This window comes from Zosterops lateralis (assembly GCF_965231275.1).
Source record: "Zosterops lateralis genome assembly, chromosome: 7".
Classification (NCBI taxonomy): Eukaryota; Metazoa; Chordata; class Aves; order Passeriformes; family Zosteropidae; genus Zosterops; species Zosterops lateralis.
Window position 1 is genome coordinate 27,170,803 of NC_139767.1, and position 23,576 is coordinate 27,194,378.

Consider the following 23,576-nt stretch of genomic DNA (forward strand, 5'->3'; position numbering starts at 1 on the left):
CAAACTTTGAACCATTAGCCTGCATATTAACCAGCACCAGGGGCCTTTCAGTCCAGCTACACTATGTCAGTTGAGCTAAAAGGAAGAAATTACACTAATGTTGCCCCTCTGGTGAAAGTGTCTTGGCATGATTTAGTCTGAAGTCTGTGAAGGGATGAGAACAGCTTTGCCTCCCAGCACTGTGGAGAAAAGAACCCCTGTGTCTCTTACAGAATTAATGCGTGTCCTACATGAAATTCTCTGCTCATGTCTGATTCATGTCCCATTCTCATTTAGGCTCAACAGGTAACAAGCATGGCCTTGTAACAACAAATGACTGAAAGGTCAACATGCATCTTGCTAGAATTAAAAACCCATAAATGAACCACACCACAAACTAAAGATGGTGTCAAAACATAGGAATTTCAACTTTCTAAATGAAAATTTTAAACTCAAAGCATTGACAACAAATCAGCCTTAGGCCTGTCCAAATCCCACTCCTGCAAACACACCACCATGCTGGCAAATCATCTGGTTCTCTTTAGCAACCATCTGTGCTTGCCTTCACTTAAAGAAGAATTAGCAAACAGAGGAACTGGCACATGTGAAGCACAGCACATAACAGATAACTACAGATGCACTTTTAGTTTTGCTCAGAGATTGAAAGCAAGTAAGATCAGATTTGTTTAACTGGGAGGCATGAATTTCCATAAAACCTTTACATTAGGATATCCATAAGAAATCAATGCTTCAATTAGCATAAACTGTAACAGTTTGCCCTGTCACTTTACCCATGCAAAGCTTCAAGGGTCCCCACTACACACTCCCTTCTCTTTACAACCTGGAGACTGAATTGATGAAGTCCTCACTGAAACACAGAACCCAAAAGATGGGCTGGAGAACTTCCAGTCCCTCTTTTCTAATAATAATTTTGTGTTTAGTTTTTAAATATCTGAAACAGGGTCCTTCTAATTGATCTGGAAAGCCTCTCCCACTGACACAACCACTGATAATTCCTGCCTGGATTAGAGGTATGTTTGTTGAGGTGATCTAGGTTAGTCATCTAGATTACATTTAACTAGAACCAGGCTTATGTAGCTTCCTTTTCCAAATATTACAAGGAAAAAGGTAAAAAACCTTATTGAGATTAAGAAAATTAATTCCAACATCCTGAGTTACAGGAAATATTTAGATTGTCTAAACAGGGAAGAAGAACACAGAGCTCTGTCTGCAAAATAAAGCTTACTATTACAAGTTTCAGAAGACTTCTGATAATAGTATTTTGAAGAATGGCATGCAGATTAAATGGAACAAAATACAGTTCACCTACTAATTTGTAGCAAACTGCTGTTCAAATAAACAATTAGAATATAGCCACATTTAAATATCAAGCTTTAAATTCTTAATATTAAAATCAAAGAGCAATCTGCATCTTAATGCTTCACTGAAAATGCCCATGTGCAACTTGACAGCCACACTGATGACAGACCAATAAAACTGAAGTGAAGCATTATCACCCATTCTAGCATAACACCAAATCAGCAGAGGATCTGCATTAAACGATACAGGCTGCCATTTATAGAAGTGTCTCTGTTGTGGCTTGCAGCCTTTTCATGCTGACATCAGGTTGTGTTGTTAGCTGAGGTCACATTCTCTTCTGCCTTTAGCCCAGTTACCACTCTTGATAAACTGAAGAGCTGAGTAACAGACACAATCTCAAATGACACTGGCAAACCTTGCCTTCAGCTTACTGACACACAGCTAGAAAGTACTGAGTAAAAAAAACCACTGAATCAATTTGAAGATCTTCCATAACTACTGCATCCTACAGGAGGAAAAATGAAATAATGGCATAATTTAGGTTAAAAGGAACCTCTGAAGGTCAAGTGACTCAACCTCCTTGCAAAACCAGGGCTGACAAAGTTGTATTGCTCAAGGCCACATCCAGACTCAATTTAAAAACCGCCATGGATGAAGATTCTCTGGGCATAGTGCTTCACTCGCTATCTTCAAAGTGAGAAAAAATACACACTCATGGGAAAAAAACCCCAAGATGTCCTCTCAGTCCCTCAAGTATGTGGATTACTGGAACTTACATAGAACCAACTGAAAACCTTTTGATGAAAAAGATCTTACTTGTAATTCAGAGGTTTCCCAAATTAGAGGTCTATGCATTATGGGTACAGGAAAGTCAAGATTCCAGCACAGAATTTATAAAATGAGCTGCTCCTCACAGCTTTTTACTGGCATTTGTCCTATGTGTAGTTTCACAGAAACCCCCTCCATGCCATGAGGGAGCAGAGACCACCTGTTTTCAAATGCTGGTCAGACCATCACTGGCCAAGAGTGCAGAGCACTGACCATCACAGTCCAGGTACATTCTCACCTCCAACTGGAACTATTTACCCTTTTTGGGGCATGTAAAACATGGTGTTTCAGATGGCTCTGTGATCCAGCTTTCCTGGGAAGAAGCTGTGGAAAGGACCAAATGTAACATGCTCACACTGGAGGCCCTGAAGGGAACACTCTGCTGCAGCTGATGGAGCAGCTGGCCTAGTTTATACAAAAGACACAGGACCTGGCACAGCCCACCTCTGTCACAAAGCTCCCAGAGCCCCAGTATTCTGCCACATCTCCCACACTTCCAGGCAGAGTGAACAGAGCTCCCTATAATGTGCTGCTACAAACAAGAAACAGGACAAAAATAGGGACAAGACTGCTTTAGAGTCCACGATAATAAATAGGCTTCAGGGAGTGCCATGAAGGGAAGCAGTAACCATGGAGCATGATGTGCATACAAAGACACAATACAGAGTCTTTGGAGAAATCCCACTGCAGTGAGACAAAATCCAGCACACACATCAAAAAGAAAAGGGGAAAAAAAAAATACATCTACGGAAAACACTAGAGACAAGCATGAAGCTTCTTACGGGGGAGGGAGCAGAGAATAAGTTTCAGTGCGCTGGTGCATAAATATTTTGCCTGTGGAAGCTTGGGATCAGATCTTATTTAAGTCTCCAGTGAAAAAGAGTGTGATTGTCCCTCCACATCATAGAAGCTCCATGTGATTAGAACCCTCTGCAGATTCAGCTCCTGCCCAGCACAGAGCTCAAACAGCAGGAGCATAAATCAGAGTTGAAGTACACTGGCAGAGCTGGAGCAGGAAGAATTGTGTGCAGCCCTGCCCCTCCAGGGCTGCCTCCAGGATTGCTCCTGATCCCAGCAGGAGCTGGGGGGAGTTCAGGGGAAGAAACATAAATGATGGAGAACAGAGTTAGACCCATTCTTCATAAAGCAACCCTAATTAGAAATGTCAGGTCTCATTATGAGCCAGTGCTCCACTAGACAGGAGTCCCATTACTCAGGAGAGACGTATGTGGAAGACACGCATTTCTTAAAGATGTACACATCTTTCCTCTACCCACACTACAGCCAATGGGAACAGTCTCACTACATGGGGAAGGCAGCACCAATGCTGCCAACTGCATAAACACTAGCAGAAGCAGTGCCAACACTATTTCATACCTAAAATTCTATCTCCCCCTTCCCTCTGGAAGGCTAGGAGTAGTCATGCCTAAAATATTCATAACAAGGCTTTTTACAACATGGTCTAACAACAATTTACATAGGGGCCTGTGCATTTCCTATTGATATCATTAGAAAGAGTCCATTAGTATCAAAGGGAGCAGATCTGGAGTAAAAAAAAGTGTAAATTTCTCTCTTCTACCTCTGCATTCAAGCATTCGTCTCCAATGAAGCCCAGATATGTCTCACATTCCTTAGACAGCAGCATTTGCATTTCATACCAGAAACGTCCATGTAGACCATCTAAAGGATTCTGTGGTGCACTGACAAGTTCTGAGGGATGGCAGGTTAGGTATGTCACAGGAAAGGGAACAGCTACAGAAATGCAGTTGCTATAGGTTTTGTCATTCCTGAAAAAAGCAGTTCAGGCCACACTTTACAGTGAATGAAGGTATTTCTCTCTTCCTCTGTAGTGCATTGTTTGTGATAAAATTCACCTGGCTTGACTCTGAAGGCCAACTGCAAAGCAACAGCCGTTAGCAGCTTTCCTCATGAAGATTTGTCTGCAGTGAGATCCCTGCAGGCTACACGTGGGGTGTAAAAACCTAGCCAGGATTATTCAGGGTTGTCTGCAGTTTTGGGGCTTCAGGGGAATAAACAAAAAAAAAGAGACTCAAACTGCTTTGCACAATGCAACAAAAGGATTCTTTTGACAAAGCAGCAGGGCAGAATTAATTCCTTCAGCAGGCAGAAGAAACCCAGTCATTATGCAGTATTTGCTGTCTTAATACTACAAAAATAGGATGCATTTACTTTTTATAGCTCAGTTTTGTTCTATTTCACATCACTGTATCTGTGCTACAAACAAAATACTTCAGCTGAACATAACGGAGGAGGAAGGCAATGCCAGGCCAGGGCCAAGTACAGACAATGCCTTCCCTGTACTTCCCTCTGGAGCAACAAACCAGCACTTGTCCACTCCTGCATTTTGAAAAAAGCTCCTCTTCATGCCCCCAACTCACATGGCTGTAACGGCAGGTTTTGTTCTACCACTGCATGTTAAAACTGCATGTACCATCTGTATCAGTAAGTCTTCCTCAGAAATGGGCTCAGCAGTCTAATCTCATCCAGCCTAAAGTCAATGATCTGAAAAAGAAAAGTAACTCGGTGCAAGAAGACCTTCAAGCCTCCAAGCATTTGGTCTCAGATTCTTTAGAAATTAACCAGGTGCTCTTCAGTCTAGACACTTTAATAAAACTTCACAGTTATGGAGGCTGCAACTATAGTTACAATATACAAGGACAGGGATATTATTTGTTGCTGGTAGGAGAAACACACGTTTCATGTACTTCTGTTGCCCATAAAAGCCTATCCTGTATTTCACCAATTACCACAGAGTGACTGCTGTCCTCAGAGGCTGCTAATTACAGCAACTAAACTCAGTCCACTTGTTACACGCTCAACCTGAAAACAAATCTCATCAAATAAATGAGAGCAGCAGCACAGAATTAATCAAAGTGCTCCACAAGAGGTGCAAGAAATTTCATCTCTTCCCCAAGCAGTCTTTGGCCATCATGAGGCAGCTGATTAAGGACAGCAATTGAATTCTAACTGGGACAGTGATTCTATATAAAAACAGCCCAGAGCATTCATTCAAAAGTAGTTATTAGGAGACTACTCTCCAGCACCCAGCCAGCATACAGGAAGGGGAAAGAAAGACACCTACTCCTCCACCACCTTCTTGGAAATGGAACTAGTTGTGAGCCTCAGGCAAGAACTGCTATGTCAAGAACAATTTTGTAATTATTTTCATAGGAGCAGAAAGTTTGTGATACTTCCACTTGTGCTCACTGAAGTACTCTACTGTGTACCCCCAACAAGTGTTGAAGTCAGTGTGTGTCAAACACAAACACAAGCCAAATAAACTTCACAAATCTGCACAGTGTACAACTATGGGATACTTTTTACTCTCACCAGATTGCCCTTTAGTGTGCCATACAATTTGAATAGGTTGTACTCCCATCCATTACTGCTGAGAATTAAAAGGCTGACTTAAAATCACTGTTATGTTTACAGTGATCAGAATGGGTGTGCATAGGCTTATGTATGAACCATCCTATGGATAACCTGGCCCCTGGAAGATTCTGTGTGCCATAAACGACAAAGCTAAGTGATCAAAACCATTAAGATTTAGTTAGTCTTTTCATGTAAAAATGCCACTGTAGTTAATATTGCTCCAGCTTTGACCACAAGCTCTTTCTGACAGAACATCTACAAAAGAGAGCCAGCTGGGGAAAAGAGCACAGAAGATATCAGGAAACTGGTGCTAAGATTTCAAAGACAATGACCACTGCAAATTTAAGGCTTTGTTTTAGAGGTGAAACCAACCTGATGCCAAAACTCATGGAAGAATTTGAAAGAAAAGACCATAGTGGAGAAAACAGCAAACTACTAGGCATTCCTGAACTGTGATCACCTCTACAGCTATACCAGATGTTACTGCAGTTTCCATGGGAGGGAAGGGTGTAGGATTTTTTCATTCTGATTCTTTATGGACACTGGACTATAAATTCATCCTTGCCATGTGTTCTAAGTTGCATGTCCTCTCTGAGGCAGCCACTGAGGTTGCTCAGATACACATGGTACTTTACCAATGGGGGAGAACAGGCCCTGCATGAAGAAACTCATCTCCAGACATGCAGGACATTCAGGCATTTAACTTCCATCAGTAATAATAGAGTGGTACACGTTAATCTTTTACTCATGAAGCCCACAGTAAACAGTAGCATCTCATCCTTTAACTGCCCTCTCCTTCAGCCTGCATTTTACGCACATCTGTTAGTAATGTTGGTAGTAAAGTGGTTCTTACTGCTTAACTACACCAAAGTTTTGCCAGAAGAGCATTTGTGTGTTCATATTAAACCACCAGGCTTTGAGGAAGTGATGAAACAACTAGGGTAACTCTGGTCTTCTTTGCAAGAAATCCTGGATCAAGGTACTTCAGAGTCAATCCAGAATTCACAATACAATAACAACCTCCACACTTACTACTCTTTTTACATTTGCTACTGCTACAGTCCAGACAACCAACAGTGACCTGGAGGTCAGAGACATTTCCCAACTGATAAGATCAGCTGGACCACTCCCCCAGGCTCTTCATTCCATCAGCTGATCTTTTAAAGCTGAGAAGTTCCCAGCATGATGAAATCATCACGCTTCATTGGCAACAACAAATACATGCTTGTTTTCTCTAATAAACAATGAAGTACATAAATTATTCACAATTCCAACTTTGGAAAAATCATGGATTATTCTCAGTGCCTCTTTTGACCTGGACAGAAGGAGCCAGAGTGCAAAGGTCTCTCAGCTGTAGATGGTGACACTATCCACTGACAGGTGATGCAGTTCATGAGGAGAAGAATCACCCCAGACAGGTTTCTGTATTAATTTCCTGGCACAGGGAGGCATTTAGTGATGGCGAACAAGGAACACCACACACATACATCCACTGCTTCCTCTGAAAATACATGCAGAAATTGCCTTGGAAAGCAATGTTCCAACAGGATAAAATAAAGATCTGTCCACAGAAATGGCACATACTGTAGCATGCAGTATTCATTCCACAGCATTCAATTTGCCCAGATTTCCATGTTCTGTTGCAAAAAAAGCTGCCAATTGACTCACACCACAAGACAGTAAATATCAATACAAACCCAAGGTCTATAAAATTTGGATACCGACCGACTCAGTCTTCCTAAAATTAGTCTACTACATCCACAGTATAGTAAGGATTTCAAAAAGACAACAGGTACACTGAATCGAGAGAAAAGGGGAAGAAAGAAAATGCAGCTTTTGCAAAGATGGCTAACAGAAATCATCTGTGAAAGCTCAGATGAAATGCACAGCCTTCTTACATACCAAAAATAAATCCAATATAGGCTTCCCTCCTGTAAATTAATTCTTCACAGGCGAATAGATACAGAGCTCCTCTGCCTTTCCATTTCACCCCAATCCAGCCTCACCGACTACCACAGATATCCTGTTACAGAAACTCAGTAAAAACACAAAAATACATGTTTATAAAAAAAGTGGTGTCTCCATTTGGCACATTCTTGGAACTCTGATTCAATGCTAATTCAAAAATACTCAAACCAATTTAAATAATCTTCCCAACTGATGCTGCAAAAGAAAACAGTTAGGAAATGGAAGTCTCAATGATCACTCAAAAACAAAAGAGACCAGTAGGGTTTTTGAAAATTCATGTTCTTCATCTCTCTCAGCCTGTTCTGGTCCCTTATATAAGCACACATTCCTCTTTCTTCAGATCAAACAGATCATTTATCATATTTTACAGAATCTTAAACTGAGCTTGATGACACCAGGCTACAGATGCTCACAGAGTATTTTTTTAAGTTCCACTTTTACTGCAAGATTGCTTCTGTCTCTTCATACCGTTAAAAAGAAACAGCAGCCGAATACTCAGACACTAACAAATAAACCCATCCATCCCTGTAGTCAATTCATTAGCACCTACCTTTCCCTGTAGTCATTTTCTGCAGTGCTGGGGAGCTGCTGGGGAAGGGCACTGTGCTCGGGAGCAGCCCCACAGTACACGTCTCTCAGTACATGTTTCTCAGCAACTTAATCACCAGCAAACTCGCCACCCTCCTACACCACTTTGCTGTGTGACCTAGCAGGCGATTGCCACCTCTCCTCCAAAATAAAAGCCTGTGCAGCCTGCAGCTGAGCTCCATGTGCCCCCTCTGCCTGCTTGCTCACACCCCTCCCCTTCTACATTTGAGAATTTCAGCAATATGCCTATTTACAAAGCTGTTAGAAAGGGAGTAGAGCTCCTCTTGTCCATTTATACCTTCCACAAGGATGTACTATCAGTTAATGGTGTTCATTCAAATATCAGACATTACTGCTCTCTCACAGATCCCACACAAGTGAAGAGGTATTTATTTGCTTTTTTCACGCCCTAAATATGCTGAGTCAATGAAATCAATCTTCTATTTCACTTCGTATTTCAGCTTGAGAACTGCATTAATAGAGAGCAAGCCATAATGGAAATTTAATTGCACAAGGAGGTATGAATGCAAAAAAGCACAGTGCAGCTTTTACTGGTTCAAAATATCTGTTATCCCGGACAGTTGTCCTTCCTTCCTGTCTGCAATTCTGCTGCTTGGATGTGTGTTGACAAACAAACAGTATTCAACCCTCATATGCACAGCATCACTTGGCAAATGTGGGTGATTTTCCTTCATATAATAATTATCAAAATAGCTTCCAATGACTCAGCTTTATTACCAGCAAAACATGGGAATCTAAAATAGTTCTAGTTTTCATCTATTTAACTCCAAGTTCTCCACTTCACAAACAGAATTCATTTGGTAAATAGCATATTTATCTTATACACCCTCCCAAATATAGAAGTAGATCCACTGAAAAGTAGCATTGCTCCCTCTTCATAGGTTTTCAGTAACTGAAATTATCGCATCTTTTATTTTAGCACTGTTTTAATTAACTTGCTTACTCTTAGAACACACACTCATGCAGTCAGCTACCAAAATTGCATCCTCCCCTCACCTTACTCCATGCAAGTATCCGTGGGGGAGAGATCTCAGCTCCAGAATTCTGGCTTTAAGATCTCCTGCTTTGCTTTCCCTCCAGCCCAAGAACACTACCACCTCCACCATCCCTAAAGCTTGTTCTTCTGAGCCAAAATTCAACATCAACAAGAAGGTTCAATGCCCTCCTTGCCCACAGGAATACCACCACATCATCCCTTCAGGCACAAATATAAATGCATCTCCCAAAAATTTTGTGACCTACATAAATAAAATGAAGGCTTACATCAAAGAGTATCATATTAGGATATCACAATGATCAAAAGCATAAAAAACACACTGAAACATTTTGGTCGCTTATATCTTTGGTTTGGGTCACTGACTCCTATCAGTCTGTATTTTTTAGTAGATAATTAATTTTATTCTTAATCTGTACTGAAATTTGATTATAAACTCTTCTGGAGTCCAAGTCTGATTTCAAAGTCAACTGAAATCCATGGAAATTCTGCAGAGTTTATGTTAAGGTCCTTCCAGATAATACCAAGGAAAATCATACAGCCTGCATTTCTTGGAATCTCTGTCCAACAGCCTCTCTGTATCACATCCAACTAAAGATCATCACACAATGCCACTCAAAGACAACAGCTGACTAGCTGGCAATTACTGGCTCTTTCATGCTGAAAATGTATTTGTCCCAGGGGAATAAGGCATCTGCATAATTAGCAAAAGCAGTTACACAGAAAATAATTAGCTTGCTGAAAGCCCAAAGGGGGAAAAACTATAATTTTTGCTTCAAGAGGCTGACTAATTATATGCCAAATAACAAAACAGAGATGCACTGAGAATCATCGAGAAATCCAGCATGGATTTTAACTTCCTATTCTAGCTATAAGGGCTGCTGGTAGCCTAGCAACAAGCAGCATACTTGGGCATTCCAAAACCTCCCCCGACTTAATGAAACACCTCAGATTACTATGCAAACCTCCCCCACCGCACTATGCATTTGATTCTTGTGTTACTAAATGATAAAAACAAAGCCTAGCTAAAAAAAGCCAATCAAACAATTCAAGATAAAGTCAAACAAGCACTAATGGACTACAGTACAGAAAGATAAGCAAAAACAAAACATGAATTATTTTCAGACACTTGAAATTCACAGTCTGATCAGAGCTGATTCATTAGATTTCTTCTCTGGGTTAAGAAAATGTCCTATTATTTTAAGCAACTTTTCTAATAGTCTGTGAAAGATTTCTGTTCATTTGTGTCTTGGGAACCACTAGATATAAAACCTTTAACAAGTTAGAGCAACTCAATAATCTCCAAAGTACTCCTGATAGACAAATAGCGCTGCTGCAATTCCTTCCTTTTACTTGAATCCTCAGTGAACTGGTAGAGGAAACTGTCATCCCAAACAGCAGTCACAGAGCCAAGAGACCAGTTTTTACTGTGTTCCACCATTCTAGAAGCCACAGCTGCTGTCCCAGCTGCCCAGTACCACTGTGTTCTGTGATAAGAGAGGTTTGACAACCACTTTCAAGTCTCGTTGTAATTAGCACAAGTCTGGTGCTCAGTTATGAGTGACCTTTCAGCCAACAGCTTGCTCTTGTGGTTACCCACAAGAGAAACACATTCATAGTCACCCATCCAACCACTCTGCCAGATTCAAAGGGTTAACAAGGCTGAGGTATTTCTACTATTTCCTGAGAAAGGCAAATCTTTTGCATGAGCAGTATCTATCACTATCCTCCCTGGTGACTTTGACAACTGCTGAAAGTGTCACCTTTGTTCAGAAAGTGTCAGGGACACAAGAAACCTGACAAACTTAGCTTGCCTTTAGGCCACAATAAACTTGTAACCGTGGGTGAAGATAAGCCTCCTTTTGCTGGCTTACACAAGCTCAAAAAGATAAACTGAAAGTTGCACAGAGCTGTTGACACATGAGATAGGACAACCATGTAACACTGTATTTGTGCTGTGCTTGGAGGGCAAGGAAGAAACAACAAACAAGCCTATGGCACTAAGGGAAACTAAACCCTCCCCTCAAACACACACAAAAGATGTCAATAAATAATGTTATCATTACTAACTTCACAAATGAGAACTACTTGAACTCTGCAACTATAGACTTTTTCATTTCTAGGGAAGATAGGGCAGAACAGTAGGAGATCCTATGTTTTGCTGTCTTTGACCCTTAACACTCTTCCACTCTCCCTTTTCCTCTCAGGCTACATTGTCTCAATGTTCACACAGGAGATTCTACTGAGGAGAAATCCTACCCATACACAGACTCCAGAGATTGCATCCTGCCACAGCACAAGCAAGAACAGTGAGACATCAGAAGATCAAATTAAACAGAATGAAGAATACAGGAGTACTTGCACTGGGAAGTCCTGAAAGCCTATCCATGGAGTCAAGGACAGAAGATGAGGATCATAAGGTCTCAGGACCTCTATGCACAAAAAAAAGGTAAATCTTTCACTGAAACAGTGACAGAGGAGTATTAAAAAATAATTTTCAATAAAGCCTGAAAGTAGATCTGGTACACACCAATGCTTTAGATGTACCAATACATCTCAGATCACAAGTCTGCCTGCTAGAAACACCAAATAAGAGCAATCTACACAGTATAATGATGTATCAAATTGCTTTTTCTTTTTTTGAAAACCCATTCTATTCCACTGCTAGCAAGACAAAAATTCCACCTTAGCCTAGCCAAGCAGAAAGCATGGAAGTTGAATCAGCAGTAAATCTGTTTTAGTTTGAGTAAGGGTTTCAGAGAAATCACCTGGAGGTTGGGAACCCAAACAAGTTTGCTAAAGGATTAAATATTTACTTCCCCTCCCACCTGTTAAAAAAAGAACAAGGACATTTGTTTCTCATCTGCACTTTTTTCACCCTGTAAGCCTCATCCACCTGTACAGAAAAAATACTCCCTTATTATGCAAAAATGTCATTTTAACTCATTCCATCACAGAGGAACCTGTACTACGTCTTCATCATTCTCAAACATACAAGATAATACATCACATTTCTGAATAATCCAAACTATAACTTCAGGATTTTCAAATCAGTTAATTTTATTGTTTCTGCAGGGACGAAGTTTACTGTGCTGTAAAATGGTTATGGCAAGAAAAATGGTGCCCAGAAATAAAAAAGGTATCTTCGTATTTAAAAGAGAGAACACCTCTCTGCTCTCTTGACTTCCAAGAGCATGATGGGAATGACTAGGACATCATCTTCCCTGCTCCTGGCATTGCAGAGGGTGTAAGCTTGAAAGGAACTCACATTCATCTGCTCTCCTCAACTGTCAGCAGAAACGTGCATTTCCTCACCAAGAATTCTCACAAAAATCTATTGTTAAACAAGGAGTGATACCTATTAAAATTACTTCCTAGCTGGTAACCTTATCTGTAAACACAGTAATAAACACTTGCTATTACAGTAAGCAAAATACTAGTCTCAAACAAGACAGCATTAAGGCTCTGATAAGGGTCTTTGGCTATCAGTCCTAAACATACAAAATATGCAAAATTAGTGTCCTGGTTTGGGACAGATTTGGGAGGAACCTCAGGACACTTAGGAACTGCAAAATACAAACACGAGCTTTAAACAGAACACTGCTGAATTATTGTGTACACTCTCTGTGCCTTTTAGGGCATTAAACTGAAAAGGCAATTCTTCTCTGAAATTACTATTTAATTTACCTTATGAACAATTTACATGCACATGGACTTGAGAACAGGAGATGGATTTCCCTAATGTAACTCAAGAGGAAAAGAAGACAGCTACAGCACCACCTTCGCTTCTCAAAACTTAGGCTTCCTTCTCCTTCTGATACTACAAAAACACAAAAAACTAAACACTCATTTTATTTGTTGCAAAAGCACAGTGTATATTTATGAACAATCACCATACTTGCTTCCCCTAACAGAATGCCTGCTCTATACCCATTTGAATGCCTCACCAATTGAAAATTGCTAAAAGCACTAAAAAAATAATACAAGTACTTCTACTCACCAACTGAAGTCTGGACCATGTTTCCAGATTTTTGGACCTCATCGAATTTTGTAAAAATTACATTCAATCTGTTTGAAAGTTAAAGAAATACTCAATGAACAACTGAATATAAATTTTAGGAATATTAGAATCATAAAGTCACTGGGGTTGGAAAAGACCTCTAAGACCATTGAGTTCAACCTTTAACCCAGCACCTCCATGTTTACTACTAAACCATGTCCTCAAATGCCACATCCATGTGGCTTTTGAACATTTCCAGGGATGGTGATTCCACCACTTCCCTGGGCAATCAAATTCTAACATCTTATGATGTTATAGAACAGATTTGGCTTCACTCGGGTCATTGGGAGCACTGCCAAAAATGTCAGCTGCAAATGTCAATGGAATGAAGTTACTTTAAAATTAAAAAAGCCAACATCAACACAGCTGAAAGGAAAACCTGAGATATAATTGAAAATAATACATTCCTGAAGATGTAATATGGCTCATTGTAGATGCGCTTCCAGTTCATCACCACTTTGTCTAGCTTAACTATTTACAGAAATACCACAAAACACACCCCTAAAAACCAACTTTACATAACATTTATCTTTGGCCCCGACACCTTCCCATTTATGTCACAGGTTTAGCAGAGCAGAAGATCCTTATCACACGTCATCACTCCTTCCCAGTGAGTTTATTACTTTAAGGCACATTGTGGGAACAGATGTTTCCACTGGAGAACAAGGGGCAGCAGTGCTGCCTCCACCTGCATGTACCCCAACTCTAAAACCACCTCTTCCCCCTGAGCACTGACAAGCTGCCATGTACCCCATCTTCAGGTTTAACCATGCTCTGCCCCGAGCACTGGAGGCAAGATGCAGAGCAGCTTTCTAACACACCTGAAATGGCAGAAGCAGAGGGACATGGCTTTGGTTTTGACATAGGTTTGATTGCTTCTTGTTTAATGTTTAAGTGGGGGTGAAGGAGGGGGGCAAGGGAGGGAAGCTGCTTTTGTTTTAAATAAAATCTTAAAAAGGATTCTTTTGTTTGTGAGTTTTTGTTGTTTATTACAGTCTAAGTTGCAGAAACACAAGCTATTCTGAAGTGTCTCCTCTCTACATATGCAGAACATACAGAAAAAAATATTAATTTCCTTAATCTTAAATCAGTTAACTAAACATCTGTAATATTTTCTGTGGTTTTCCAAAGATACTGTAGTATACTTGGGCAAAGGTACAGGATCTGCATTAAGTAAATCTGAGTATTTATCAGATTAAAAAATAAAAAATGAAAAAATGATCCCAGGAAACGGTTCAATCATGTGGCTCCTGAAGTCTTCTGAGGGAAGGGAGGGAATAAAAAGCAGCCCAATAATAGTGAAGATCTCAGGGTATTCTCAACTTACCGAGACTGGGGTAACCCTTTTTTACTGAGATCAGCCCTTACACGTTCACCAACATGTCTGTAAATTTCCACAAGGCTGTTTATTGCTGCATCTCGAACCTGCATGTGAGAGATGAGAGAAATCAACCATCTTTACAATTTAAATTAATAATCTCTAATAAGTCTGACCTTAGAGAATTAAATTTGTGTATTTCTCAGCAACAACAGTTGCCACTGACACATTACCACGCAGCTCATGAAGAAGCTTCCCACCCTGCCTTTCACATGTTAACAGTATCAGCGGGTAATTGAATTGAAAAGGCAGTGAAGGTGCAAGATGAAAAATTTCCTGCAGAAGCAGCTTGGCTGCCTTTGCCAAACTCCTCCCATTGTGTACAATGGGTACATTTACTGGATGAAAAAAGGATAGAGACACAAACAGACTTTATATTAGTGGGATATTATAAAATAAACTGACTTTTAATGCTGTCTTAGAAACTTACGTTTCTATGTTGATAGCAAAACAGGGAGGAAGGGAGGAGGAGTTATCAAGCACCTGAGTCACCATGCATTTTGCATATTTTCCAAACTGATTTGCAAGAAATTGCTGAGCACATCCTTCCCTCCAGCCAACAGAAGAGACATAAATCTGATTAACGTGTCACCTTTCTGTACTTAAGCCCTTCCTCCACTAAAACAGCAGGCAGAGAAGGTAAACAAGCTATATGCTCTGCCTACAAAACGACCTACAGAGCTGTGCACTTCTGCTTCTCAGAAGTTGGCCCAGCAGTTACCCACACACCCCCCCAGGACTAGACATGCAATATCCTGAGGACAGAAGTTACAACTACCTATGGGTGGGAGTCAAAGGGCAGGCACACATTCCCTGCCTCCTAGCCAAAGAAAACCCTGACACCTGACTGACATCCACCTCACCCCACTCTCCTGCTCTGCAGCCTTCCCACTCAGGTCACTGCCAGCCTCCAAACATCCCCTCCACTCATGACAGCCCTTACTCAGAGCTCTTGCCTCTCATCCTGCCCCTCAGCCCCATTTGGTACCAATGCTGCTGGGCACAGCAGCCTGTGGGGATTCTTTGGTGCCCCAGTTTGTGGGTATGCAGACCCCAACCCAGCCTGTGCAGAGCAAGGATTGCCTCTGTGTGTTCAGTTAAGCAGAGGCACAGCTGCAGGACTGTGTTAATCCCAAGGAGCAAGGAAAGGAGGCCCCACCATCATACTTGCTTTAGTCTAACCCAGCAATAACAAAGCTTTAGTGATTTTATTTTTGAGAAAACGATGAGAGTTTAAGCACTGTTGTCACACCAGATGCACATTGGATTACTCAACTGCATTAGCTGAAAACAACAAAAGGACTATTTCTGAAAAAGGTTCTAATGGAGCAGCTTCCACATCCACAACAAAAGAAAAAAAAAAAAAAAACTGGACTTGACCTGGAACTGTTTCTCGATCCTCTCTCCAAGAGAGGGCAGCAGTGACCGAGCCCAGCAAGTCTCCCAGCGATCAGGAGGAACCAGCAGCACAGCAGCAGCTCCAGGGGAGCCCAGGACCAGCCCCTGCCCCAGGGGAGGCACTGTTTCACCCAGAGCCACTGTCACAGCGATTTTTGTCTGACCAGTTCAGGCATGGGCTTTCTAGGCATGAGGAACCAGACCCACGAGAAAGGGAAAAAGCTCAGCTTTGTTTCCCCCTGCAGCTGGATACAGGACAATGACCTGTGCCAGGCAAAAGGAAGAGGCAGCACAGAGGGAAAATGTCTCAGTGCTCTCACCAACTTTCCAATTCATTCAACAGTTCACCTATGGCAGGACCAAGGCACTTGTGTGTTTAACAAGTCCAAGCTTAAACCCAGGATTTCCTTGGAGAGTAACAGCTTGCTTAGGGCCAGCTCAGAACTACAGAGGACTCTAAATTAAATTTCTTGGAGTAATGGGTTTAGCATCCTGCACTGGCACAAGGCTGCCTCACTCTGAGTCCTCCCCTTAGCAAGGCAATCCCCTGACAGCCACAGAAACATGGCCAACTCCCCAGAGCAGACATAAATCCATCCTCCAGCTGGACACCCCACACCTCCTTCCAGCTGAACTCTCTCTCCAGATCTGGATCACAGATGTGTCACCTATGCTGGCAGAACAACCAACAGCATTATTCAAAAACTGCTAGTACAAATTACACAATGAGTTTGAACACTACTTCTACACTTCCCTCTCCTCAGTAACCCCACATACATGCATCTAATTTCAAAGAAGACAAAAAACACTTAGGAGTAATAGATTTTATTCCACTTATATTTTCATTGGGCTGCATCACTGCTTAAGGGCCCTGGTACAGATTGTCTTCACCCTCCATTCAGAAGCTGCCTGTACAGTCTGACAGTGCAGAAGGCCAGGCTGTCTGACTGGCCCCATTTGCCCTCCCTGCCCAGACTGGTTTCTCTCTGAAGGTGAGGGGTGCTGCACTGGGCCCAGAAGAACTCCCACAGCCTCCCCTGTATTCAGGCTCGTAGGCACAGGAGTTCCCTTCCCACAAGGGTTTCCCTCTTTTGTTCATCTCATCTGCAGATTCATGTTGTTCTGCTGAACCCTTGGAGTAACTGATATGCTGGTTTGGACATACTTCAAATCATACCTCTCCAAAACCAGCCAAGGGTTCTGTGTGCAGAGCATTGTTCAGAGCTCACCACCAGCAGCACAATTAGCTCATTTACCAACAAGGCAACCAGCACAACCTTTAGATGTGACTCACAGCAAAAGCTCACCTGGCTGTTTGGATCTCCAAGTAAGTTACATATATGTGGCACTATCTTACTCAGTGTTAAACTCTGAGCTCCAGATCTGGGAACAAAGAACAAAAAGCACCATTATGAATCACAGAGCACACTCATGTACACAACACAGGTTTGCAGAAGGTTCTGACTTACGCATTGAGTGTTGCAATAAGGCAGAGGCAAATCCCTTCTCTTGTCCGAAAATTCTTGTGTTTGAATCCTCCCAGCATCCTGTCCCACACATACTGCAGACAGGAAAGAGAAAAAATGAGATGGGGTAAGAAACAGATTCTGTCTTCCAGGAGACATACACCAAACCACCTCTGGAGCTCAAATGTAAGCTTTACACCCACCCAAGCAGAAAGGACACAAAGGAGCAAGATACTTTTAGATCAGAGTAAATCTTTGTTTTGTGCTGACTTCACAGTAACTCCCCACTACCTAAAACAACACTAATAATTACAGAAAGTAAGTAACTTCCAAAAACCTGGAACAATAACTCTTGACATACACCCATCCCATCCTTGGGAAATCCATTGACATGCTCCCATGTATATCCTGTCAGGCAATAGCCTTCCCAAGTGAAGCAAATATTTTATAACAAAGCATAGGGAGATTAAGCCATTTCAGATAGAAAAATGGCAGAGAAAACCTTCTGACAGGAAAAAGTTTTCATTTTCTTACACAGCCAGTGACTCATGTTGTGGAGGGCTGTTGAACATACCTGAGGGTTAGCAGCTTGATCCATGATTTTCAGCAGCAAGGTCTGATCCTGCTCCCTCACTGAGTCCTTAGAGTCTCCCAGCCTATCAAGTAAACTTGGCAGCACTAAGGAGAGAAAACAGGAACATTCAATTCCCTCAGGAAAAAAACTGTAACAGTGGCAGAACCCCTCTGCTCTCCCCATCCAAAGCCCAGTGGAGGCACCAGCCCTGCTGCCCCTCAGCAGAATCTGAAAACCACCAAGAGCCTCCCAAGAGCTCTCCTGGGAAGACAGCTCTGAGTCCCGCAGCAGTGCAGGTGCTGGCAGAATCATGGTGACACCCACAGAGACCCCTCACCTGTGCCAATCTGGGCCTTGAAACGATCTTGCAAGCGGGACACCAGTGCAGAGATGATGTCAATCCCCAGGAGAACCACCTGCAAGCACAGAACAGGCAATGAATTAAGAGTGCACTGCAACTCTGATTGCTGCTCAGGGCAAAATTCATATGTATAGATGTGCAATACACAAATCACGTGCATAAACCATTTCAGTATTTGCTGTAACTAGCATTTCTAATTAATTGCCATTATTACAATTATAATTAGAAAATTGTATGCAATAAGAGTTGCTTAATTATTTACTGGTAGAAACTAACCCAAATACTTTTATGACGCAATTGGAATTCCAAGAGAGACATCTCATTTGAGAGACGCTTCACGACAGGCTGCAGATCAGAAAACCTGCTCTGATTAACTATGCTTACTTACCAAAAAAAGGTACATCACATACTGAATGTACTGTGTAGCCTGTATGTGGAACACTTTGCATAATCCTCTAGATTGTGATCATGCTGGTATGAGACCTTTTTCCCCTAAATTTCTGGATAAGCACCGAGGTTAATCATGCCTGGAAGTGTTAGGGACAGCCAGGCTTCTGAAGTGGTGCCACTGGGGCTGTTCCAACACAGCCCAGCTCCCTGTGCATACACACAAGTGTACATATATAGGCATACCAGCACTCCCTCTACATACACACAACTGTACATATATACACAAAGAACCAGGGCAGTGGTTATGGCCCCAAGCACGCCAGAGCCCAAGGAGTGTTTGGACATGGCTCTCAGGCACATATGGGATTGTTGGGGTTTTCCTATGCAAGAGCCAGGAATTGCAGTTTATGATCCTGGTGAGTCACTTCCAGCTCAGGATACTCTATGATACTGTCATGCACACATATATTTATACCCCTGTACATTCACACAAGTGTGTATGTACACACACACATAGCTGTACTCGTTGTGCACACACAGAGCTGTCTGTACAAAGGCCTATCTGCACTGCCTGTCCCAGCACAGACCCACCCGCGTGTGCACGTACAGGGCGCGCAGACATCCCGCAGACTCGCGTTATCTGCGCGCTCCCCGGAGATAACGGGGGCCGTGCCTGCAGTGCCGCGGCCGCTCGGCAGAGGGCGCGCTCTGTCACAGCTGGCGCTGCGCGGAGGTCCCGCCCTCTATGCAAATTTCCGCCAGCCTGGCGCGGGGCACTCTGGGTAGCGCCGCTACCGAGGGGCTCCAAGCCGGGTCGGAGCCGCCGGGACGCGCCGGGCCCCGCGGGGTGCACACCCCCGGGTCGGGCATCGGGCCGCGGACGGGCCGGGGCCGCGCCGCCGCTCGCCGGGACCTAGGCGCGGTTCGCGCTCCCCGACGGGCGGGCGGGGCGGAGTTGCCGCCAACCGTCCTTATCTGGGGGTTGCGCGGCTGCTCAATGAGCGAATGGCGAGAGCAGCCCTGCTAACGCCTTAAACAACACAGCAGCGCCCGCCCCGTGCGCGGCGCAATTTTTGGAACCTCGCACCGCGGCGTGTGCGCGGCGCGTCCTCAACAACTCTCACCCCGAGCCCCCCCGGGCACCCCGCGGCGCCTTGGGGGACCTTTGCGGTGCTGCGGCCTCTTGGTGCCGCCCCCGCAGCCCCCGGCCCCGCTGCCCGAGGGGCTGCAATTCTCCCTCCCCCCTCTATCAACAAGCGCCGCTCCCGGCAGAGCCGCACGGGGAGCCCCTCGCGGTACTCGCCATCAGCGCTCAGCCCACAGCCCTCGGCTTGTCACATGGATTCACTCCAAATTCCGCTCCCTAACACCCGGGGAGCTATGCGTGGTATGGCAGGGGAAACAGCCGACTACTCCATGCCAAATCTCCTGTGAAAAAAACCTTCCTAAATACAAACCCGTGGATCCTAACTTCTCCCAGCATAGTTTCACATTCTCCAAAGAGCTCCTGCAGTCTTCTCCCCTCACAGTAACAGACCCTTCAACGCCGTCAATTTTTAATTCATCATTTATTCATACACCAAAGGAGAATTTTCCTCGTGCTTCTATTAAGCTTTGTTTCGTTTTCACATTCATCTCGCACAGTGGATTTAATCTACCATTGACAAATGCTCAGCCAGCCACCCTAAGCTGTACCGCTGCCCGTGTCTGCCGGCTCGCTGGAGTCCGGGGCAGAGCCCCAGCCAGAGGGGGGGCTCCAGATCTCATCAGTGCAGAGATGCTTTTAGGGGAAGTCAATGGGACTCCGAGTGCCAGTCGCCATTCGCAGCTGCCTGATCAGAGTCCCATCAGGGCAGCATCCTGCACAGAGATAAGTGTGCTGCCTGCAATTACAGAGATGTGCCCCAGGGATAAATTCGATCCCGGGAGAGGAAGGAATCCATCTCTTCTTCAAACTGCCCGCAAGCCAGGAAGAGTGAGGGGAACTCATCAGCTCAAACATAAAAGGAAACACATGCACAGTGCAAACATACCCTGCAGTTCACCCCCAGGATAAGGCCAGGGGGAGGAGCTAAACCATGCACGACTTTTTGCTGTTGTCCTTATAAATTAGCACAATGATTACAGCGGTACTTGGACAGCTATTGAGGAAACAACAACTGGGGTGAGCAGATGTTATTCCCGACTATGCTGGATTCATTTATCAACCCCAATGTGACACCTGACCCAGAAGGTCAGAGGCAGAAAGTAGAAATCGTGTATGGATTGACAGAGTCACCAGATCGGCTACAGACAGATAACAGACAACCGAGAGCATGGCTGGCAAATGAACAAAGAATTAATTGAATTCCAGCCCTGGCTGCACTGGACTGACTGCACTGAAGAGCCCACCCGTTCACTGCTGGAAAAGTTCCTGAAGCTGTGCCTGGATTAACACACACCAAGGTCCAGGAGGAACCCCGGGAGCAGTGACGGGCCCTGTCAGCAGCCACCCACCCCACTGCCGTGATCCCAAGGCAGGCCTCTCCCCAGGGAAGCTAAGCTGGCGGGCACAGCTCCACACCAAGGCACAGAAAGGGCAGCTCTCCATCCAAAATTCCAGATAATGCTGCTATGCTGATAACTACAGTGCTATTCCAGGCCTTTACATCAGCACAGATCTTTTAGACTCCTATTTACACAGGCCCCCAAAAGAGTAATCTCAGAACCAGAGTGACAGCCCTCAGTCTGAGGGTCTGCCTCTCTGCTCATTTGCCTCCCGAAGTTCCCCAGGACAGTCAATAAAGCAAGTTGTGCCACCCAGTATTCAGCTCATTTGGCATCTGCTGCTGCTTTGTCTTGTCTCAGTCTCCTTTCTGTAGGCGCCAGGGGCTGTCAGCAAACCCTTCTCCTGCCTCTCTCCAACTGCCAGGTCATCTCTCCCAGTAAAGAAGTCCCTTGTTAGTTCCCAGGATGCAACACAGCCTTTCCCAATACAGACAATACTTTTTTTCAAAGGTCAACAAAAACAGCGCAAAGCATCTGTCCTCTAATATCTGGGTGGTGTTGAAAGACTTGGAGGCAGTTCCCCATATCAGAGAGCAGACAGCCCACCATCATCTGCTCCAGCAGTACATGGTCACCAAGCATGGCAGACAAATCCATCCACTTTAAAACAAGACACACCTAAACACACTTCCATAAAAGGGTAAAGAAGCTACACAATCCAGCAACAGCTGATTGAGCACAAAGTGACCAGAGTGACTCAGCCTCAGGCTACCCTGATGGCCTGGACAAACTGGGTGGGAGAAGAGAGACAAGCCCTTCCCTCCACTCACTGCACCATGTCACAGCAGGGACGTGGTGGTGGCTGCATGAACCTTTACCCCTGTCTCTGCAGGGAAACAGCAGAGGGCTGAGCAGTACATCCCCACAAAGTCATTGCACACTGCTGGCCTCCTGCTGAACCTTCCATGCCTGGCAGCTTGGGACCTAAACGGGAATACTGGAGAGAGCTTCTACAGCAGCTGTGACAGCAGCTTGCTCCATGCTGCTTCAGCATGCTGATTGCCACCACCGGTGACACAGCTTAGCTATTTCACTTTGAAGTCTGTCTGAGAGGGTTTTTTTGGAGAAGGGATGGGAAATGGAAGACAAGATTTCTAAATCTCAGTATGAAAAAAAAGCGTTGTAAGTATTCAATCAGGGTCTTTTTTGAACAGTTGCTTAGATAATCTTTTGGATTCATAAGCAAAAACATGGAGAAGTGCTTGCATACTTTGAGTAAATTTAATATACTTTTGAAAAAAGGAGAACACTTCAGATTACACACTGAGATGTCCAAGGCAAGCACATCACTGCCAGTCTGATCAGTGCTGATCAGTCAAAGAGAGAGCAGTTCTAATTCCTTGTAACGTGGAACATCCCCCACAACTGAACTGGGCACTCAAGACCAAGCTGAAGTTAGACGATATTGACAAATTTAGTTTTGAAGTCATGTATTTTGGGTCAGCACAGCAGTAACCAAAGTCCTGTCAGAGAAACGTGAACTCATCTTCTGAAATGCTGACTTCTGTATCCCACCTGCATACGACTATAACCACATCCACCCTGGAATAGTCAATCTCCTGCCATTCCAAGAGTTAACATTTCATTTTCCAAGGCAGCACCACATCTGCACTGGAAGCATGAATCCATCTTCCCAGCCCAACAGTCCTCACACAGACATAGATGCTAAGTTTTTTTGTACAACACAATTTGCAAAACCAGCACCAGCAAACAAAAAGGCAGCAAGAGTAGCTGTTTTTACTGGTTTTATGGGCATGACTACAAGCTATGGTCAAAGAGCTGAATGGGGGAAAACTTGAAATATATATTCTTGGGTTCTTTCTCGAGATTGATGATACACCATCCATTCTGTCGCAGACATTACCTTTAAAATCCTCAAATTCCCTGGTGGAATTAGGTGAACCAAAACACCAATGAAACCACAAGCACTTGTAAAATAAGCAAAATTCTGGTTATTGAAAGTTCTTCATTTACAAGCCTGGCAACAGATGAATAACTTGTTTAAAATTGTATAGTTATACAGTGAAATAAATTCCAGGAGAACTAAGGTTATTTAAATGTTGGGAGACATTAAGAAAAAGTTGTCAGAAATGATAACTACAGAGATGTATTTTGATCACTACTGTTAGGACACAAAGGCACCTTTCCTGAGCAAAAGCAAAAAATTCAAATAACTATCTTCTGGATCCAGTAAAAAAAGCCAACAAAAGCCCCTCAGCTGTCTCTTGATCTAAAAGCTAGAGATTTGGTAGAATCCATGAGAAATTCAAAGCAATTAAAGGAAATGCACCACAGAGCAAAAAGTTATCAC

The 23,576-nt window shown here is 43.5% G+C and overlaps 1 protein-coding gene across 1 annotated transcript in view; it reads right to left on the reverse strand.

Moving 5' to 3' along the window:
- Positions 1-23,576, reverse strand: part of CLASP1 (cytoplasmic linker associated protein 1) — a 170,737-nt gene that overhangs the window by 106,825 nt on the left and 40,336 nt on the right. Inside the window, exons 3-8 of the mRNA XM_083864759.1 lie at positions 18,305-18,383; positions 17,968-18,071; positions 17,397-17,488; positions 17,235-17,310; positions 14,479-14,576; positions 13,092-13,159 (exon numbers count right to left, since the gene is read on the reverse strand). Coding sequence (XP_083720885.1) covers positions 13,092-13,159; positions 14,479-14,576; positions 17,235-17,310; positions 17,397-17,488; positions 17,968-18,071; positions 18,305-18,383 — 517 coding nt within the window. The remainder of the gene's footprint in view (positions 1-13,091; positions 13,160-14,478; positions 14,577-17,234; positions 17,311-17,396; positions 17,489-17,967; positions 18,072-18,304; positions 18,384-23,576) is intronic.